Source organism: Diaphorina citri, unplaced genomic scaffold (assembly GCF_000475195.1).
Source record: "Diaphorina citri unplaced genomic scaffold, Diaci psyllid genome assembly version 1.1 scaffold205, whole genome shotgun sequence".
NCBI lineage: Eukaryota > Metazoa > Arthropoda > Insecta > Hemiptera > Psyllidae > Diaphorina > Diaphorina citri.
Window position 1 is genome coordinate 177503 of NW_007377642.1, and position 22720 is coordinate 200222.

At 35.7% G+C, this 22720-nt stretch overlaps 3 protein-coding genes across 11 annotated transcripts in view; 1 reads left to right on the forward strand and 2 right to left on the reverse strand.

Moving 5' to 3' along the window:
• Nucleotides 1–22720, forward strand: part of LOC103505939 (protein-L-isoaspartate(D-aspartate) O-methyltransferase-like) — a 47172-nt gene that overhangs the window by 2079 nt on the left and 22373 nt on the right. For all 6 annotated transcript variants that reach the window (XR_001809418.2, XM_026821138.1, XM_017442647.2 and 3 more), the window contains exons 2-4: nucleotides 18475–18620; nucleotides 19205–19424; nucleotides 20334–20419. Coding sequence is in view for 5 of the 6 variants with exons in the window: in XM_026821138.1 (XP_026676939.1) it covers nucleotides 18513–18620; nucleotides 19205–19424; nucleotides 20334–20419 (414 nt within the window). In the remaining variant the exon portion in view is untranslated. The remainder of the gene's footprint in view (nucleotides 1–18474; nucleotides 18621–19204; nucleotides 19425–20333; nucleotides 20420–22720) is intronic.
• Nucleotides 1250–15332, reverse strand: LOC103505938 (protein-L-isoaspartate(D-aspartate) O-methyltransferase-like). Of its 4 annotated transcripts, XM_026821129.1 has the most exons (8): nucleotides 15174–15332; nucleotides 14757–14958; nucleotides 13766–13914; nucleotides 12443–12668; nucleotides 12090–12175; nucleotides 6101–6368; nucleotides 5292–5898; nucleotides 1258–1381 (listed from the first exon to the last, which is right to left on the reverse strand). In XM_026821129.1, exons 2-8 carry the CDS (start codon nucleotides 14896–14898, stop codon nucleotides 1345–1347), a joined length of 1515 nt encoding a protein of 504 aa, XP_026676930.1. In that variant the 5' UTR covers nucleotides 14899–14958; nucleotides 15174–15332; the 3' UTR covers nucleotides 1258–1344. The 4 variants fall into 4 exon arrangements, with proteins under 4 accessions (XP_026676931.1, XP_026676930.1, XP_017298128.1 ...); XM_026821130.1 differs by lacking the exons at nucleotides 13766–13914; nucleotides 14757–14958; nucleotides 15174–15332 and adding an exon at nucleotides 13381–13430 and having other exon boundaries at nucleotides 1250–1381; XM_017442639.2 differs by lacking the exons at nucleotides 1258–1381; nucleotides 5292–5898; nucleotides 6101–6368 and adding an exon at nucleotides 6706–7127.
• On the reverse strand, nucleotides 8375–10124 carry LOC113466053 (protein-L-isoaspartate(D-aspartate) O-methyltransferase-like). Its single transcript, XM_026821139.1, has 3 exons — nucleotides 9873–10124; nucleotides 9524–9609; nucleotides 8375–8636 (listed from the first exon to the last, which is right to left on the reverse strand). Exons 1-3 carry the CDS (start codon nucleotides 10003–10005, stop codon nucleotides 8436–8438), a joined length of 420 nt encoding a protein of 139 aa, XP_026676940.1. The 5' UTR covers nucleotides 10006–10124; the 3' UTR covers nucleotides 8375–8435.

Consider the following 22720-nt stretch of genomic DNA (forward strand, 5'->3'; position numbering starts at 1 on the left):
TACTTGTTTCGTCTCTACATTTGCAACGGTTTCCTAAACATTTAATTTTGTTTGTACCTACTTCTTTGTTTTGCTTTGTAGCACCTACATTATAAGCTAAATTGTTTCTTATCATTTGGTGACATCAGCTTGATTTTTAATTTTGGTTGTATGTATGGTACAAGGTACATGCGTTATTTAATGTTCACAGATGTTTCTATTGGGTATGTAATTCATCTCTCACTCACTAAAAATACATGTGATTGTAGCATTTAAGCCGTGTGGTTGTCCCGCGTCTTCCTCCCAGTTTGCCACTATGCTCACCCCCTGGCACAAGTAGGCATTGGTCGCATTGGAGAGTTGTGGGAAAGTCGGAAACGACTAATACCCCCCGAATCAATGTATGTAGCAAACTTGGTACATAACACGCACATGATAAAGTAAGTTAAGGGTGTCCCAAATAGAACGCAAGATTTGATTGTTTAATAAAGCATGGTTCTCCGTGGAATAAAATGGACTTCTTAGATGATTTGAGAAGTAAACATTCTGAAATTTTGTATGGAACAATAATCAGGCAAATAACTACCTCGACTTTGATGGTAGGTACATTCATTTCGTTTTGACAAAATTTTCGATGACAAATTTAAGGAAATCAGGCTGTATCTCGTTGATGCAACTCTCAATTTCACCTTTCAATGCTTCAAAGCTTGTGGTTTTGTTGGTGTAAACCTGTGACTTTAGATACCCTCACAAAAAATAGTCTAGGGGTGTAAAATTAATTGATTGTTTAATAAAGCATGGTTCTCCGTGGAATAAAATGGACTTCTTAGATGATTTGAGAAGAAAACATTCTGAAATTTTGTATGGAACAATAATCAGGCAAATAACTACCTCGACTTTGATGGTACATTCATTTCGTTTTGACAAAATTTTCGATGACAAATTTAAGGAAATCAGGCTGTATCTCGTTGATGCAACTCTCAATTTCACCTTGGTACAAGGTACATGCGTTATTTAATGTTCACAGATGTTTCTATTGGGTATGTAATTCATCTCTCACTCACTAAAAATACATGTGATCTCTCTCTCTGCGCTAGGAATTGAATTCGTTACCTCTGGTTGTTATGCAAGTTGTGATCTAGGTTTTTTCCCTCTCACATTTGATTGAACATAAGTAAGAAGGTAACACTGTTTTGCCAGTTTTCAATATCATGATTCTGTTGCATTGAAAACTAAATCATTGTTTTGCGCTAGGAATTGAACTCGTTACCTCTGGTTGTTATGCAAGTTGTGATCTAGGTTTTTCCCTCTCGCATTTGATTGAACATAAGTAAGAAGGTAACACTGTTTTGCCAGTTTTCAATATCATGATTCTGTTGCATTGAAAACTAAATCATTGTTATGCTTCAAAGCTTGTGGTTTTGTTGGTGTAAACCTGTGACTTTAGATACCCTCACAAAAAATAGTCTAGGGGTGTAAAATTACATGATCATGGAGACCATTTCTCGTCAGAAAAACGGCGAATGACAGGATTTCGACTAGGAAAATGCTCGCGTAAAAGTGACTCAGATTATGTGTCGATTTTATTATGCTAACGCGTTGTTGAACAGTTTTAGAATTCATGATGACTAATTTTGATATGTTTACAATTAATCTGTCAAAGATTGGGCTAAATAAATTATTATTATTTTGAAGAAATTGGCACTACGAGGTAACAATAAATATGGTGATAATATGTAGTGGCTTAATCCAAATACAATAAAATTATTACAAGATATATTATATTCTAACGAAAAAGTTTTTCTAGCTGTTGTCCATAACAACAACAACTAGAATACTATCCATTATCTCTTTTAAACCTTCCATACTTAATTATTATTTTGAAGAAATCGGTACTAAGAGGTAACAATTAATATGTTGATAATAGTTATTGGGTTAATCGAAATAAAATTACAAGATATGTATATTCTTATTAAAAAGTTTTTCTAGTTGTCCATAACAACAATCAGAATACTGTCAACGAACTCTTTTAAACCTTCCATAATTAATTATTGTCTTGATATGCTGAAAATATGTAATAGTTTAAAACAATTACAAGATATATTCTTATTGAAACGTATTTCTAGTTGTCCATAACAACAACTAGTATACTATCAACGAACTCTTTTAAACCTTCCATAGTTAATTATTATCTTGGAGAAATAAGGTCAATTAATATGTTGATCATAATAAGTAATGGCTTAATCCAAGTACAATTACAAGATATATTTTTTTGAAAAAGTTTTTCTAGCTGTCCATAACAACAACTAGTATACTGTCAACGAACTCTTTTAAACCTTCCATATTTAATTATTAGCTTGAAGAAATAGGTAGGTAGTATGCAGGTAACAATTAATATGCTGAAAATAGGTATTGAAACGTATTTCTAGTTGTCCATAACAACAACTAGAATACTGTCAATTATCCCTTTGAAACTGTCCATAGTTATCTTTATAATGTAGAAACAAGATTCCAACTTGTCCTGAAAAGTACTTGAAGAGAATCTGGAGGATATATTCTAAATTTCACCTAAACTATCTTATTCCTTATGGGTTTAATTTCTCTAATTATCCATAATCACAACTATAATATTTAGAAAAGCTTCCTTTGTGTACATTCAGCTAAAATATTTCCTTTCTAAAATATTTGATTCAGGAACTATAATATTTAGAAAAGCTTCCTTTGTGTACATTCAGCTAAAATATTTCCTTTCTAAAATATTTGATTCAGAAACTTTTGTCTAACTTTAGTTTCTTGAGATTCTTACGCTGTGCCGCTATTGTAGATTCCTCCAAACAAGTGCCTTTACTATAATATTTAGAAAAGCTTCCTTTGTGTACATTCAGCTAAAATATTTCCTTTCTATTTGATTCAGGAACTTTTGTCTAACTTTAGTTTCTTGAGATTCTTACGCTGTGCCGCTATTGTAGATTCCTCCAAACAAGTGCCTTCTGCCAATTATGTGATATGTAATTTGCCGACTATGTTTTGATTGATGATCTTCGTTTTCTTGTCAGTCTTCACTACTACCGCTTATGATGATGTGTCTTACACTTCTTCTTTTTAAACTTTTCTTGTATATTAAACATTATGAGAAGTTCTTTATTTAACACAACAAGCATGACAAACTTTGTGGCAACAAGGAAAGCAAACTTTGCATAATATGAGAAAATAAAATAAAAGAAAAACAAGAAAGAACTAAACCTTTACAGTTTAGTTCTTTTCCAGAATATTTATGTGTAGAATATTCAACTGAAAACAAACAGCAAGTGCCTTCTGCCAATTATGTGATATGTAATTTGCCGACTATGTTTTGATTGATGATCTTCGTTTTCTTGTCAGTCTTCACTACTACCGCTTATGATGATGTGTCTTACACTTCTTCTTTTTAAACTTTTCTTGTATATTAAACATTATGAGAAGTTCTTTATTTAACACAACAAGCATGACAAACTTTGTGGCAACAAGGAAAGCAAACTTTGCATAATATGAGAAAATAAAACAAAAGAAAATATTGTTATCACCAAAAGGGCCCCTCCTCTGTTTGTACTTTCCACAGCAAATTCTCCATTTCTTCTTGCTCTCGTTTTGTCCTATGTAGCACAGCACAAAAAGCACCGCTATGTATACTAAATTGATATTCATGGTTGAAAGATAACTTTCAATCAACTCTTGGAGATCTTGGTTGATTGAATGGTGCTTTATGTACTACATGCTCTTCCTAATAGAATGGCTTGAATGACGGTCGGAATGTTTACATTGGAAAGAGTCTGCAATCTTATCAAGACAATCTAACACTGGTATGGTGTGTGGTCAAAAGAAAAACAAGAAAGAACTAAACCTTTATAGTTTAGTTCTTTTCCAGAATATTTATGTGTAGAATATTCAACTGAAAACAAACAGTTAGGCACACTACTCAGTAAAAGATTTTTCCCCTTGACTAATAGTTTCACAGGTGATCTTTGTAAGAGCGTTTAACATCAATAGAACTCTAGGCACTGTCAGCGAGGGTTTAAATATCTTGACTAATAGTTTCACAGGTGATCTTTGTAAGAGCGTTTAACATCAATAGAACTCTAGGCACTGTCAGCGAGGGTTTAAATATTGATGAGAGGCTGATAAACTTTATCGATTTTGCTAGAAAATGATTTTCTGCTGACGTCTTTTTTATTATCAAGATGGACTTGTTTTCGCACATGTAATAATACCTACCTACTTCGCAATAACCAACGTACTCAACATTTCAAATGTCGTAAATACGTATTTTCTTGAAAAGTGTTAATACCTCTATCCAACTCTCAGGTCTAACAATAAGCCGACACAACATTTGAAATATGGCAAAAACAAATGAGTGTTCGAACCAGAAATTTTAGTCCCAACAAGATAGAAAAATAACACAGTAGTTTGCTAGACAAAAAAAGATGTATTTATTAAATTTTAGTATACATTGTACAGGGTTCTGACTAGACTGAAATGCAAGTTTCAAGTTTTGTCCATGTGCAATTTAGACGACTGGCCACCCCGAATAATTCCAAGTGACCAATCTTCCATACTTGTCCCTTGTAGTTATTTCTCCTGGAGTTGTATATCCTGGAGGCTGAGGAATCCATTTCTCAGTTGTATACAGAGGATCCTGCTTCAGCTCCCAAACTCTCTCCGAAAAAAGTTCGTCTGAGTCCTTATCCATTAAAGTGAATAAATTCTCATCCACAGGATCCATTTGAAACTTATGAATGTCCATTTGTAGAGCTTTCCTCATAATCGCATCATAAGCTACCTCAAACAGATCTGTTTTTTGCAAAGTGTTATCATGAAATCTATCGATTTGTGTCAATTTCTGAAAGTCATCCATTGGTCCTATGGGCGCTAGTATTCTTCCACCTTTCTTTAACTGGTTCAAAACCTGTAAATATGAAAATCATTATTAAGTAGGTGCCAATTTCTACCTATCGATAGAAAACATACAAGTGTATTATTTAGCTCCTATGGGTCTCATAAATTAAATGAAACGCATTCCGAGACTTTCCAACATACTGAATCAATTGTTAGGAAAGGATTTCTGTCCTATACATGGGTCTATAGTTCCCCCTTTTGGAAATCTCACGACAAAGTCACAAAAGATCTAATCAGGTCATAAGTAGTTTTTCAAGTTGATATTCTAGGGTTGTTATTGCTTTTTTTTAAGTTCATTAGTCCATTGACAATGAAAGCTGCAGTAAAGAATGAACAAAGATTTGTTGTTTTTCCTTTACAAAAATAAATAATCATTGTTAAAGTAAGAGTCATTCGAATCTTCAAATGGATCTCCTGTATATTTTGTCGTTGTTGGCCATGGTGTCAATAGTCCCAAGCTAGATAGACGAGCTCTCTCCCTATCTCGCGAAACCATCCATCTCCACTTTTTACTCGTTTTTATCGTGGGTAGTGTCCATTTTTCAATAACTTCTTTTTCAAACTTTTTATACCAATCAGGAATGTCCCCCGTATAATCATCAATGTTGACTTCGGGGATGTCTACCAGTGGTGGAGTGTATTTAACGCCATCGACTTCATAGTAATCTGTGTTGAATGTCATACTTTGCATTACCCTTGACACGTTGCGAAGTTCTTTCAACGTTTCCTCTGATGGATTCCAATCGCTGAATTCAGAGGAGTTAATGCCAGGATGCACTGTGAATTCACCAGATTTTTGGTCTGGCGTTCCAAATACTTTCTCGTAATCCAATGATCCGGGCAGAGTTTCAACATCTGCATAGTTTTTGTTTTCGTTTTCGTTGAACATAGTATTTTCGGTCTCTTGAGACACAGTATAGTTTAGTAACCAGTCATAATTGAACTTATCCGGAAGAGGAAATTGCCGAAGAGGATTATAAGTTGTACCTAAAATTTTAAAACAAATGTAAATAACATCTACGAGCCCTACATATCCTATATCTACGTATTTATGAAAAATATTCAAATTCAACACACCAAGTCTCAATGAAGACATGAAAAGAGTTGGTCGATTTTTTTTTTCTTCCTGACATGGCCTCGAAATTTTCAAGTTGAGGACTGTTCATGTGAATTAATTTCTATGTCTCACCTGTTTCGTCATCGTAATACTCTACAATGGTAGTTGCTGTTGTCGTACGCCGAGGAAAAATAAGATCACGTTCTTCTTGTTCTATTTCCTGTGTCAAGTTTGCTTTCTTAGATAGCTCTATTTGTTCTGCTCGAGAACATAATGCATGAAGCGAGCTGCGGGAATGGTTTCTCCTTTTAACTTTGCCAATACCATGATTAATCAATGATTGTAACCACTTGTTTGTTGCAAATAATGCTATGCCGTTTTCTTTTGTTTGGTTCATAATCTACAAAACAATTTAATATAATCCGAACTTTATGAATAAATCAAACAAAAATATTACACCCTACTTTTGAAAGACGTTAGTTATACAATGCCTACTCCTACATATGCATATAAATATGTAGTTCCCTAATGAAATACTGGCGCGGCGTTTTAACAACTAAAGGATTGGTTCCAAATGAAAACTTCGGATGATTTGTATTACACCCTACTTTTGAAAGACGTTAGTTATACAATGCCTACTCCTACATATATGTATATAAATATGTAGTTCCCTAATGAAATACTGGCGCGGCGTTTTAACAACTAAAGGATTGGTTCCAAATGAAAACTTCGGATGATTTGGTTTTACAAAACAGAAATTTTATTGTAAAGAAATCTAAAATGACATTTTAACAAAGGAAAGAAAATCTCACATTTGTCTGTATTTTTGGTTTGGTTGAGCGATAGCCCAGTTTTTAAAATACGGAAACTTGTGCGTTTTTTCGTCTTCTCTGTCAACTTTGCCTTCAGTCTCACGAATTTTTTTCTGCAATAGGATGTACATAGGGTCGACTTTAGGATAGTTTTTATTGCTTATGATGGGTTTCCAAAAGTCTAACTGTCGATCTTTCGGACTCAAGTGCATGAATTTTGTGTCACCCAGATCTATAGCAGAAATTTTCAGATCCTTTTCATTTTTAGTGTACAACATGAGAGATTGCTCCCCATACAAACCGACTGCACTTAGTAATTTACCACCAGCTACAAGTTGTTGAATCAACTGAAATCAGAATATGAAGTAGTTTTTCAAGTTGATATTCTAGGGTTGTTATTGCTTTTTTTTTTTAAGTTCATTAGTCCATTGACAATGAAAGCTGCAGTAAAGAATGAACAAAGATTTGTTGTTTTTCCTTTACAAAAATAAATCTTTTGTACATATAATATAATTGAAGATCAAAAGTTTAGGTATAAGTATAAAAAAGAAAGAAAATTATTGTAATAGAAAGTAAAAAAAAAGAATAAAATAAAATAATTTGGTCATGGATATGAAATAATGTAAGTCTTGATCAGATAATTTTACTCGGCTTTTTCAGAAAAATTCTTTGGTAGTTGTGTTGTGCACATTTTGTAGCATCCATTAGAAGATTCAAGCGGAAGAAATTGTGAATCAGTGACCTCTTTGCAGTTAATCGATTTCTAGCAGTCATAGGAGTCTTCTTATACTCTCCAGCCATTATCATTTTAATTAAACCGAAAAGTTAACCATAAGCATACAGCATTTCGTGCTCCACAGAATCTACATTGTTCTTAACGGTATCGTAGAATTTCAGCATTTGTTCATTTTGATCAGCTAAGTATTCGTTCATATTACATTTTCCAAGTTTTTTGAAAGAAATGGAAACATTTCCAATAAATTTATCGCTGTAATCATATGGCCTATCAATGGCGACGAGGTGTTGTTTTCCTCTAGAGTTCCCGACGTACGCCAGGAGTCTTCCATTGGCACTAATTTGATTAAACAACTGCAACAGATATGGTTTGGATAGTATCAACAATTATCACTATCAAGTACACCGGGGGGGCACCTACATTTGCTGAACGGAAGGTGATTAAAACGATATACTTTCAGGAAAATAAAGAAAAACAACAAAATGTAGATCTATTATTACTACCTACATTTGCTGAACGGAAGGTGATTAAAACGATATACTTTCAGGAAAATAAAGAAAAACAACAAAATGTAGATCTATTATTACTACATTTTTAGAAATATTTATATCATTTTATTGATTTGCAAGTGCTAATGTTTTAAACCCAGCATTTTAATTTGAGAAATATATCATCACTCTCTACTCTAACTTCCTCCCTCTCCTTTCCTCGTCAACAACTCTCCTCTCCTATCACCTCAAGCTTAATATTTTACTCGTAATCCGTGAACGTTGCAGGATTGCAGATTAACAGTGCTGAAAACTCTTACATCTAATGAGATCTTTTGTATAAATAAGCGACCTATGTATTGTGCTATATGTATGGTTACAAAATTTTAATTTAATGAGATCTTTTCACGGCAAATGATCATTTTGTGTGGTCAGCACGGATAGACAAAGTTGGAAAGATGTATTTTCATCTGGGTTTTGGCATCTTTCAAATAAGGGAATGCTGTTTTGAGAAGTTTTCGTCGGCCTATTACGCCATCATAATATTTTTCAATAGTTTCCCAATTTTGAGTTTCTGTAGTAAGTCCGATGGGAATATACATTCTAGAACACGGTTTTAATTGTTCAACAAGCTGGAATCAAATGGAGAACAAGAGAGTACTAATCTTGCCAAGAGGTCCATGTCTTCCGTTATTTCTTGAAAACTGTCTTTCTTCACACTGATATAGCGACTTGTGTTGAGCAATGATGGTCTTTATGATCTTGCGTCTTTTAGGCGGAAAACGCATTTAATTATCTTCTTAAAGAGTGTTGATTTACTCGATCAAAAGTACCTAATTAATATATCAGTTTTGTGGTTTGTTTCTCATGATTATGACAATCATACGAATTTACGTAAGAGTCACTGTTATGCGCACTACCGTCATGTTGTTGTTTACAAATGCAAAGGAATTAGTTTTTAGGCCATTTTCCTACTGTCATGTAAACTTCTTAAAATTATCATATCATCATGAGAGTACTTTCGTCAGATCAATATAAACCTGATTCGCGAATGTAGCTATTTGGATACTAAAGCCATTCTCACATGTAAACCGATAGGAGTTTACACTATCATGTTTGTCTAGCTGATGAGTTCGAATTAAGAACGAAACGCGCCTTAGACGGTTTGAGCAGCCTATCTTGCAATACTCGAAAGTTGTTTTTAATCGTCCATAGTGGACATTTAGGGAAAATGAAGTTACATTTTTGAGCTTCTGCCCATGAAACTAAAAAAAAAAAAAAAAGCCAGTGGCTAAATGCACCAATTCCCAAAGTTTCAGAGACTAAGCAACAGCATCATTACGTGCTATTGGTTGTTTCACTCAACCTCGTGAAGACAAATGAGAAGCTTCAGAAATTATAGTAAAAATATCGAACCATAAAAGCCAGGTTATGTATGACCTTCGCAGTTAAAGGATTGTCTCTAAAACTATTGGGAAATACAAAACCTATTTCTTTCCATTAGCTTATTCGTACTCACCTTGAAAGGATAATGATGGACTGCTCCTCCAACGTAAATGACATCATATGGACCCTCAGCTGCATGACCTTCTCTGCCATCTCCGTCTAAATAGTCGAGAATAAATGTGAAGTAGTCAGCATCCCAAGTAGACATAGGAGTCTGCTCAGGCAAAGGAACTCTTTAGTCCTAACCGGCTAGTATTAACAAGGCAAATTCTATTCTATTATTGAGTAAGTACATATATAATTATGTAGTATGTACCATGTACATATGAAGGAGCTATGTACGTATATGGAAGGAAGCTCTCGTAGTTGATGTTAGTTAGAGAAAACAATATTTCCTACTGAACAAAATACATGTTTCTTACCTACGAATTGAACTCTGCCCCCCTCCATAAGATTGGGGTAGTAGGTGTGCATGGATTTATTTGCTTGGGCCACCAAATCTTCAATGTGTTCGACTGCATACACTTTGCCGGTAGGACCAACCATGTGAGCCATACACGCCGTCAAGTAACCAGATCCTGAACCAATGTCCAGAACTTTGGCACCAGGCTTCAAGTAATCCTTTAAAATTTCCAGTGCTTGAGCATGCTGAAAAGAGTCATGTAGTGTTTAGTGCAATAGATGTCGTCCTTGTGCCTCAACAACGTCCAGGTCATCATAAAATCCATTGGGATGATACCAATACTTTTGCTCTTCAACACTTGCTAGAGCTGGTAGACGCCATAGTCTGCCCATGAATTCTTCTTCCCATTCCCCATGGTCTTTCTTATGGGCTTTGACAACTGCCAAGTTTGATTCCGTTCTTCTATTATTTTTGAGCATTTCTTCTGCATTTCCAATTGTGAACCACATGACACCACCAGGTTTAAGTTGATCCATTAACTGAAATCATAAATGATGAGGTACATAGTTGTCAGGGGGAGAGTTAATGCTCTCTTGCATATGTGGCTTTGAGTATTATTGTTATGTCAACTTTTTTGTTTTGTATAATCTAGATCTCTTAAATATTTGAATCAATGAAACACACCGGAGATGTACGCCACAGTCATGAAAGTAACATTTCCTTCTCTTCCATCGGAATCTTGTTTTTTCAACGAAAGGTGTCACTATTGTGGGTTTTACATGCATGGGAATATCGAGTATCTGGTCCAATCTTCTCCAAGCTGACGATCAATGTCAACTAAAGGAGCAAGGTGCAAGTGCTAATGTTTTAAACCCAGCATTTTAATTTGAGAAATATATCATCACTCTCTACTCTAACTTCCTCCCTCTCCTTTCCTCGTCAACAACTCTCCTCTCCTATCACCTCAAGCTTAATATTTTACTGGTAATCCGTGAACGTTGCAGGATTGCAGATTAACAGTGCTGAAAACTCTTATATCTAATGAGATCTTTTGTATAAATAAGCGACCTATGTATTGTGCTATATGTATGGTTACAAAATTTTAATTTAATGAGATCTTTTCACGGCAAATGATCATTTTGTGTGGTCAGCACGGATAGACAAAGTTGGAAAGATGTATTTTCATCTGGGTTTTGGCATCTTTCAAATAAGGGAATGCTGTTTTGAGAAGTTTTCGTCGGCCTATTACGCCATCATAATATTTTTCAATAGTTTCCCAATTTTGAGTTTCTGTAGTAAGTCCGATGGGAATATACATTCTAGAACACGGTTTTAATTGTTCAACAAGCTGGAATCAAATGGAGAACAAGAGAGTACTAATCTTGCCAAGAGGTCCATGTCTTCCGTTATTTCTTGAAAACTGTCTTTCTTCACTGATATCATAGCGACTTGTGTTGAGCAATGATGGTCTTTATGATCTTGCGTCTTTTAGGCGGAAAACGCATTTAATTATCTTCTTAAAGAGTGTTGATTTACTCGATCAAAAGTACCTAATTAATATATCAGTTTTGTGGTTTGTTTCTCATGATTATGACAATCATACGAATTTACGTAAGAGTCACTGTTATGCGCACTACCGTCATGTTGTTGTTTACAAATGCAAAGGAATTAGTTTTTAGGCCATTTTCCTACTGTCATGTAAACTTCTTAAAATTATCATATCATCATGAGAGTACTTTCGTCAGATCAATATAAACCTGATTCGCGAATGTAGCTATTTGGATACTAAAGCCATTCTCACATGTAAACCGATAGGAGTTTACACTATCATGTTTGTCTAGCTGATGAGTTCGAATTAAGAACGAAACGCGCCTTAGACGGTTTGAGCAGCCTATCTTGCAATACTCGAAAGTTGTTTTTAATCGTCCATAGTGGACATTTAGGGAAAATGAAGTTACATTTTTGAGCTTCTGCCCATGAAACTAAAAAAAAAAAAAAAAGCCAGTGGCTAAATGCACCAATTCCCAAAGTTTCAGAGACTAAGCAACAGCATCATTACGTGCTATTGGTTGTTTCACTCAACCTCGTGAAGACAAATGAGAAGCTTCAGAAATTATAGTAAAAATATCGAACCATAAAAGCCAGGTTATGTATGACCTTCGCAGTTAAAGGATTGTCTCTAAAACTATTGGGAAATACAAAACCTATTTCTTTCCATTAGCTTATTCGTACTCACCTTGAAAGGATAATGATGGACTGCTCCTCCAACGTAAATGACATCATATGGACCCTCAGCTGCATGACCTTCTCTGCCATCTCCGTCTAAATAGTCGAGAATAAATGTGAAGTAGTCAGTATCCCAAGTAAACATAGGAGTCTGCTCAGGCAAAGGAACTCTTTAGTCCTAACCGGCTAGTATTAACAAGGCAAATTCTATTCTATTATTGAGTAAGTACATATATAATTATGTAGTATGTACCATGTACATATGAAGGAGCTATGTACGTATATGGAAGGAAGCTCTCGTAGTTGATGTTAGTTAGTTAGAGAAAACAATATTTCCTACTGAACAAAATACATGTTTCTTACCTACGAATTGAACTCTGCCCCCCTCCATAAGATTGGGGTAGTAGGTGTGCATGGATTTATTTGCTTGGGCCACCAAATCTTCAATGTGTTCGACTGCATACACTTTGCCGGTAGGACCAACCATGTGAGCCATACACGCCGTCAAGTAACCAGATCCTGAACCAATGTCCAGAACTTTGGCACCAGGCTTCAAGTAATCCTTTAAAATTTCCAGTGCTTGAGCATGCTGAAAAGAGTCATGTAGTGTTTAGTGCAATAGATGTCGGAGGTAAACTGTTAGTTCGAGTTCAAGTGAAGGAAAGTTGTAATATTTAACGTACTCGTGTAGTGTATAACCGAAACTCCTCAAGCATTCATACTTAACACTATTGAAACTCCGAAGAACTGACTCATAGTACTGACTCATAGTTTTTGAAGCCAAAATGTAGATTTCTCTAAGAGATGAAGGTACATGATAAGATGGCTATCTTATATTATAAGAACGAGATCCATTCACATTTCACACACTGATCGCTCTATCTCGAGAACCACAACACCTAGAAAGCTGAAATAATAGATGTCGGAGGTAAACTGTTAGTTCGAGTTCAAGTGAAGGAAAATTGTAATATTTAACGTACTCGTGTAGTGTATAACCGAAACTACTCAAGCATTCATACTTAACACTATTGAAACTCCGAAGAACTGACTCATAGTACTGACTCATAGTTTTTGCAAAATGTAGATTTCTCTAAGAGATGAAGGTACATGATAAGATGGCTATATAAACATAAGAACAATGTGTTCTCAGGACAAGAGAACTGCATAAGAAATACACAGAGTGCAGAGACTGCGGGAGAGAAAACTTTTCCTCGCTCGCAACATTTTGATAGAAGATCATGAACTTATCTACCTCATCCCATATTCTGCTTGTTACTTTAATGCAAACAAATGAAACTTACCACTTTGGGAGAACTCATGACGGATCCAAATCCCAGCGATTGAGGAATGTCCCAATTGTAGATTTCTCTAAGAGATGAAGGTACATGATAAGATGGCTATATAAACATAAGAACAATGTGTTCTCAGGACAAGAGAACTTTAATTGAATGAGGGTACCTACTGTTATTTCCAAATTTCCACTATAGATTAGATTTCTCTAAGAGATGAAGGTACATGATAAGATGGCTATATGAACATAAGAACAATGTGTTCTCAGGACAAGAGAACTTTAATTGAATGAGGGTACCTACTGTTATTTCCAAATTTCCACTGTAGAAGATCATGAACTTATCTACCTCATCCCATATTCTGTTTGTTACTTTAATGCAAACAAATGAAACTTACCACTTTGGGAGAACTCATGACGGATCCAAATCCCAGCGATTGAGGAATGTCCCAATAGGGGTTGTTCATGATGGGTCTTTCAATGAATCGCCTTCTGTCAATCGACCTCATCACACTTTCCACTTTAGGAGACGCAATGTGTCCAAACCCTGTTGAAATAATAAATCGATAAATACCAATTACAACTAGCGTGTGGTTTGCCTGAAGACCCTAAATAGAGTTCTGTTTTTATTGATTACATTTTGATAGATGCGACTGAGGTAGTTCCCATTGATTCTAATATACTTAAAACATCTTAAGGATTACATTGTCATTTCGTGTAATTGAGATACAAATCAAATCAAATCAAATCATGATATCTTTGTGTTAAAGCAGAGAGCTTTCTCACAACTTTGTGGGTATCACAGTATTACAAGTCTTTCATTTACTCAATCATCATATTTATGAATTGATCCCAAGGACAAGGTGAACCTAGACCCTTGAATGGAGTATTCCTGAAGGCATGTGATGTGTCTGTTCTACTCGTAAAGATGGTCAGGACATATTCATAACCAAATAGAAATTGCCAACTTACAGACAAATTTGATGCGACCATCTTTGACGAATTCATGGTATCTTTGTGTTAAAGCAGAGAGCTTTCTCACAACTTTGTGGGTATCACAGTATTACAAGTCTTTCATTTACTCAATCATCATATTTATTATCGCTCGTCTCTTCGACTTGTAATGCCGCCACTGGTCGCTACTCGATTAAAGTACCTACTCAATTGTCCTCACGAGGCTGAGTGCACCCCGAAAAGAAATGGCAAAGGTCAAGTACGAAGGGCATCCGCTCGTAAAATATGTAGTCAAAACCAAATGTCAGCCCAAAGCAATCACCCTAGTTAGGGCTGATTGAGAGACTGACAAAAACACCGACCCCGTCTGTACACGGGAAAAGGCAAAGAAAACAAAGGTTCAACCCATCCTACATCTAGTCCGAAATGACTTACTTTTGAGTGCTTCTATCATTTCATCATTGGATTCATGTCGCCAGTCCTCATACTCCCTCACTACGTGTTGTTGTTCCATTGGGGCTGCCCATGCAATAACCACCAGGCTTGTTGACATCAAAGCAACCAGTGCTAACTTCATTCTGACAAATGGTAACCCGATAGTTGGTAGGTAGGAATAATTGAGATTTAGCTTCTATCCCTGAAAAATGACCGCAATTTGTGTAATTAGGACTTAACATATTTGACAAATATTATACTTATCTTATGCAAATTTTGACAGACAGTATTTTGTCTGCACCAAGTCCGCCCGAAATATGATTCTGCAAAATTGACCCAACATTCCGTACAGGAAAATCAATTTCTTTCAAAAGTATCCAACCCTCTACTTTGTATACAGCGCAGAAAACACCTTACCTTTTCTTAAATGTGTCTTTAGAATTTTCTCTCAATAAAAAAATCTATTTTGTAAACCAATTTGTTTTGTATATTTACAATTCTTTCAATTAATACTTCTTGGCCTTAATGAGCATAATGCTCATGATGATGGTGATGATGATGCTGTTGATGATGATACATTTTAGACGTTTTCTTTTTCTATTTTGTAAACCAATTTGTTTTGTATATTTACAATTCTTTCAATTATTTACACTAATACTTCTTGGCCTTAATGAGCATAATGCTCATGATGATGGTGATGATGATGCTGTTGATGATGATACATTTTAGACGTTTTCTTTATTTTTCTTCACAAGAGGAACACAACTTGCACCTAGGAGTTGCAGAATAAATCTAAAAGCCAGAATGCAAACACGAAAATGTTTAGATTTCCCATCTTGATTTCATCATATTTTTGTTCTAGATTTCATGTGCGATAAAGGTCTTGAATGAGGTCGAGGTGAGAGGCCAGACCTATGGGCGTTGTAAGCATCTGTTAGAATTTTCATTAGACTTTGGATTGGTTTTGTTTTGGGGGTGTAGTACCTCTTCGTCTTCTTCGCCTTTCCCCGTGTACAGACGGGGTCGGCATTTTTCGTCAGCCTCTCAACCAGCCCTAACTAGATGAAAAGATGAGATTTTATAATCCTCCATATGAGTTAAATGTATGAGATTGAGAGTTGAAATCGATGTAGTCTAATCTAGTCTAGTCTAGTCTAGAATAAATATCCAGCCAAATCTTGATTTTGTTGAACGCTAGAAATTATAATCTAGTAAATCTACTTGATATGAATTTAGTAAGTGGACATACCTAATTTAGGTATATCCCTAAATGGGGGCACTAAAGTCCGATGCTTTGTCGTATGCCTAAAATATCTGTATTACTTTCTTATGTAACAGGACAAACTTAGGACAAAATTTCATACCTCATCTGATGAGGTATGACATTTTGTCCTCATTATGAGTTGTCTGGGACTCAACCCATGCCCTTCTGTTTGCCAGATGAGAGATGAGTGTCTTGTCCACCTCACCACCAAGGCAGCTAATGCGTATTTCATGCAATCAATCAGCCCTAACTAGGGGGTGTACTACCTCTATGACAATAAACGTAAAAAAAGAAGAAGAAGAAGAAGAAGAAGAGGAAGAAGAAGAAGAAGAAGAAGAAGAAGAAGAAGAAGAAAAACCTTTTTTGTAACCTCTCGGAAGAGTGCTCGATTTATTACAAACAAATATTTATTACATTTAATATGATAAGAAATATATAAAACAAGGAGGACACAAATAATTATTTACAATTACGTGAGAGGGTGTTGACAGGTTTACAAAGGTGGTCTATCTATTCTTTCCGTCTTTGTTACCGAGGGTTCCCAAGATTTACACTTATCTCGTTGTAAACGCTTCTAATAAGAATAGGTAGATATATTATTGATCTAATACCCTCATCCCTCAAAGAATATCTGGAAATCACCTTGATTGTCTATTATGAAAGCTCTTTTTGAATGTTAGCCTATCGTTTTAAATTTAATATGATAAGAAATATATAAAACAAGGAGGACACAAATAATTATTTACAATTACATGAGAGGGTGTTGACAGGTTTACAAAGGTGGTCTGTCTATTCTTTCCGTCTTTGTTACCGAGGGTTCCCAAGATTTACACTTATCTCGTTGTAAACGCTTCTAATGACGGATGCTGTAAGAATAGGTAGATATATTATTTCTTTCACTCTAATACCCTCATCCCTCAAAGAATATCTGGAAATCACCTTGATTGTCTGTTATGAAAGCTCTTTTTGAATTTTAGCATATCGTTTTCTGGTCACTTTATTTTCATCCAAACTTTACCCATGGAACGGTGTGTACAACGGATCGGGCATTCTTGTATGGCCGTAGACTATCGTTTTCTGGTCACTTTATTTTCATCCAAACTTTACCCATGGAACGGTGTGTACAACGGATCGGGCATTCTTGTATGGCCGTAGAAAACCGTTTTCCCTTTTTTGTAGCGTCTGAGTTGTCGCATTTTGTCTATGATGGGTGCGTTCCATTTTTGTCTCATCCATTCTATATCGTAGTGGGTCTCATTGGTTTTGACGATTTTCTTGAAATCTTGAGCTCTCCATTCCTCGCCAAAGCAAGCCCACAAACTGCCACCCACTTTTAGCTGAGCAATCAACTGTGAACGGAATAAATTAAGTCAAAACATATCATGGTGGGTTACAAAATCTTTATGGTACCTACAGATTACATTGTAGGTGAGTTATTTTGCTATTCTATTTGATTGCGATTTTGCCTTGGCTCTTACCATATATGTAGCTCAGAAGAAAACATTGAAATTGTCACTTTTTACTTTCCTTATCCTATAGGAAGGAAAGTAATGTATTTGACTTTGATCTTGAAAGCTCAGAAGAAAACATTGAAATTGTCACTTTTTACTTTCCTTATCCTATAGGAAGGAAAGTAATGTATTTGACTTTGATCTTGAAAGACATACAAGTATAAAAAGATTCAACAGAAGACAGAAGTATGCAGGTACAAAATAAATTGTTTGTTTATTATGAAATAGAAAGAAATTTTTTAACTATACTCGTAGATTGATAATGTAAGCGCAAGGTTTGGTATTGTAGATTTAAATCAGAATATTCGTTCAGAGGAGATAGGTATGTTGGTAGGTACCATCTTGCCTAAATATATCTTCATTCGAAGCTGTCATAATTTTATTTTGTTAGATTATTATTATTACATTTGATATCATAATTTTATTTTGTTGGATTATTACATTTGGATACATTTATGTTGTTGATTTTCCCAAATTACTCTTTTTCTAAAGTCCTTGTGCTTCAACAAGTTACAAATGACTTTTCTTTGAGTCAATCAGGAACTTAACGTCGCGTCGCTGGGATTCGAACCGCATTCCTCTCGATTATGAATATAATGCCTACTGAGATTCTTTCAGTTAATGTAACCTCCTGTGTTCAGTCTTTGTAAAATCCGCCAGCGCTATTGGTAGATACCACCGAGGTTTCATCTCAAACCTGATACCTGTCAATATACCATAATTATATCACGAGTACAGGTTTTAGACTGTGAAGTTGAAATTGAAAGTTCAATAATATACCATAATTTTATTATATCACGAGTACAGGTTTTAGACTGTGAAGTTGAAATTGAAAGTTCAAAGACGGTGTTCTATTTTTTCCCCGTGTGAGAAGATGTGTTTTATGTGTCCACAAGAATTATGTAATTTACAATAATGTTACCTTGGTTTACTTATCTTTTAGAAATCGACAGTATAAAATCTCCCAGAGTAATTGACGCCATGATTCACATTGATAGAGGCCACTTCTGTGCGCATAACGATTCAAGAAAATACATGTTAGCTGCGAGAGATATTGGATATGGCTCTATCATTGATAATCCTGTGCAAGTAAGTACAATCACTTTAATACATCTAGCTTTGTAAATAACTCGCGCTTTGCGCTCGCCATAGTCTTTGCCACCCTGGACCGCCCTTGGGGCATCGCGGGGTTCCGCATAAGTTCGCGCTTCGCCCCCAAGTCTTATTTTTAAGAAATGAGTTTATAAATGGAAATGTATTTGAGGATCACTCATGTTGTAAACGGACATTTTGTTTCTTTCGATCAGCATAAATGAGCATTCCCCATCCGTGGCACAAGCTTTGCTTTTACGGATGGGTATACCATCTATATAAATGGAAGTTGGGGCATCGCGGGGTTCCGCATAAGTTCGCGCTTCGCCCCCAAGTCTTATTTTTAAGAAATGAGCTTATAAATGGAAATGTATTTGAGGATCACTCATGTTGTAAACGGACTTTTAGTTTCTTTCGATCAGCATAAATGAGCATTCCCCATCCGTGGCACAAGCTTTGCTTTTACGGATGGGTATACCATCTATATAAATGGAAAGTTGGAAACTCAAAATTAGAGCATTATTCAATCCGCATTATCTAATTATTTTAATACTAAATGTTGAACTTTGGTTCGTCTATAGCATGCAGAAGTTCTGGAACTCCTAAAGGACAAGCTCGTACCAGGAGCCAAAGTCCTGGACGTGGGATCTGGTTCTGGCTACCTGACCACATGTTTCGCTCACATGGTTGGCAAGAATGGCTCCGTGGTGGGAGTGGAACACATCCCGGAAATTGTCAACCATGCGAGTAATGTAACAACGCTGCATTATCCTAAGCTCAACAAGAGGATCAAGTTTATCTGTGAGTATTAACTACTTTTAGTGTGTAACTAAAGCTAATGACACCCGGGTAGAATAGAATATACTTTGTTTATCCTGCCAGAATGAGACTGAAAAGTCCCTTTACTAACGCAGTCTTATCAAGGTCTTATATATTTCATAGGTAAAGGGTACTGAGGTTTGTTTATTTATTTACACTATGTTCACCATTTACTTTATTAAGGAAAAAACATCGTTTCTGAATGAAATGCCGTGCTACGAGACAGGCTACCATGTTATCCTTACCAGCAGGGTCACTCGGGTAGAATAGAATATACTTTGTTTATCCTGCCAGAATGAGACTGAAAAGTCCCTTTACTAACGCAGTATTATCAAGGTCTTATCGGGTAGAATAGAATATACTTTGTTTATCCTGCCAGAATGAGACTGAAAAGTCCCTTTACTAACGCAGTATTATCAAGGTCTTATATATTTCATAGGTAAAGGGTACTGAGGTTTATTTATTTACACTATGTTTACCATTTACTTTATTAAGAAAAAAACATCGTTTCTGAATGAAATGCCGTGCTACGAGACAGGCTACCATGTTATCCTTACCAGCAGGGGCATTATTAATTTATAATTACAGAGTTTTCATCGAATCTTGTAAGGGCTAAATTTTTCTCAATCCAAAGGATTTTTAAGGGTTCAAGGTCAGCCTTCAGCGGGCTAAACTGAATTTGAGTACTTATGTACCTTACATATGTATCTACATTTCAGGTGGAGATGGCAGACTGGGTTATAATTACAGAGTTTTCATCGAATCTTGTAAGGGCTAAATTTTTCTCAATCCAAAGGATTTTTAAGGGTTCAAAATCATTTGGGTCAGCCTTCAGCGGGCTAAACTGAATTTGAGTACTTATGTACCTTACAATATGTATCTACATTTCAGGTGGAGATGGCAGACTGGGATATCCAGAGGGTGGTCCTTATGACGTCATTCATGTGGGAGCTTCCAGTGAAGTTGTACCTAAATCTGTAAGTCGTTTTCATTATTACAATACCCAAGAAAAAAGTTCGAAGTTCAGGCACACTCTACTTGTCAAGGGTCTAGGTTTTCCTTGCCCTTGGGATCAATTTAATTTGAAGAAATCATTTACTGATGAAATTTTTAACGAAACAATACATTCTTACTGTTTATTGAGCCATTTCAAATTTAATTTTTCTTTCGACTGTATTTGCACCTACTTTCGTAGAGCACAGTACTATTCATACCCAGTAAGGCTAACAGGAAGCAATTCAAACCATTTACTGATGAAATTTTTAACGAAACAATACATTCTTACTGTTTATTGAGCCATTTCAAAATTAATTTTTCTTTCGACTGTATTTGCACCTACTTTCGTAGAGCACAGTACTATTCATACCCAGTAAGGCTAACAGGAAGCAATTCCAAGATTCAAACTAACCCAGCCGTGTCATTCAAACCCACACCGCCAAGTCAATTATTTTTACTTTCCTTTTCCTATAGGAAGGAAAGTATTGTAATGGGGTCAAATTTTCGATGGTCAGTTTTTAGTGCCAAATCACGTTTTGAGATCCCTAGGTCCCCTGAGCCTAAATACAAAGTTTCAGCCATTGGTCCGTGTGTCTGTCTGTCTGTCTGTAAACAAAATATCTCAAGAACGGTAATAGCTAGAGACTTGAAATTTGGCATACAGCTGTCAAATGTGATAAGGATGCGACACGAAACTTTTGGTTAAGATCGGTGCAACGGTTGGCGGCATTTTACCGCTTTTTGGCGGTTTTCGGTGTAATTTACAAAGTTCCATTCGGTTTCACTTGCGCCATCAACTGTAATGTGTACACGGTCGGCATTAGATCTTTGCCCATTTTCACACCCAGGCCAATAATCTTCTTGAATGAAATGATGAGTATCTGCCGTCTTGTCTTCACACAAAAATTTTCGTACTGAATCCAGTCCCGTTCTTCTTGAGATTTTAGCATTGTTTTGAAAATAATATCGTAAAATTGGTTCATATTATCTACTAATACCTACCTGCTAATAACGTATACTGAACCTTGTTTATTTTATACTGAACCAGCGAAGTTATACATCCCTAATGTACCTGCCTTTGCCCAAGGTGTTATCATACCTCGTGTTTGTAGGTACTATAGTTACTCATACTTTCCAAGCAAGTATAATGGATAAATACGCTAAAAAATTAACTGTATGTATACTTTACTTACCCCTTCTGGTATGTCTTCAATAGATCCTCCAACGTGAATTATGTCATATGGCGCTTCATCCAGATATCCTTTACGTCCATCACCCACTGAAAATTCAAAGAAAATAATAATCATCAGTCTGAACGTGTGTGACGAGTATGAAAGTAGCTTTTATAGGGTACAGAGAGATACAAACTTTCAAATTACATTTGGGAATAGCTGAACTTTTGCTAGGTCTCCTACACCTAAAACTTTGAATGTTTGAATATTATTAAGTCGGTCATCACTGTTATCAGACTGGTTGTTTGAAAAATGAACATAAAAGAGTAGATTATTTTTCAACTTATTGTTTCATTACAAATTTTCACCAGTAAATGGTTTCTGCCAATTGAATTGATCCCAAGGACAAGGTGAACCTAGACCCTTGAATGGAGTATTCCTGAAGGCATGTGATGTGTCTGTTCTACTCGTAAAGATGGTCAGGACATATTCATAACCAAATAGAAATTGCCAACTTACAGACAAATTTGATGCGACCATCTTTGACGAATTCAGGATTTCCAGAAATGACATTGTGTGTGGCTCTCTGAACAAGCTGTGGGATATGTTCTATGCCAATGACTTTGCCAGTTTTACCCACACACCATGCTAGTAAAGCGGTGAAGTAACCATTGCCAGAACCTATGTCCAGGACCTTCTTGCCTTCGGTCAACTCTTCACTTAGGTCATCCAGGACCATTGCTTGCTGAAATTTCGAAAATTTGGTGTTATCCTGTGCGGAAGAAATGTTTGGAAAACCTGCATTATCCCTTTAATGAGAAATGAAAGTACCTGATAGTAACCTTTTATGGGTCTCAAGATTTTCAAGGTTTTTCTTTTTTTTTTATGGTACGGACAGAATGTAACTTTGAAATTTTAAGAGAAGCCTCACTTCTGTCCCATTGGGATTCATGGCATTTTCAATATCTAGTTTGATTTTGCTATCCTCTCTTTTCCTACAACCAGAGATTGATTTCCCATGAACCTATTTTCATGGAAATTTTGTGATAGAAATTTTCACGAGGCATTAGTTTTATCCTAATAAAAATGTTTCTTCCGTTTTTCAGACTT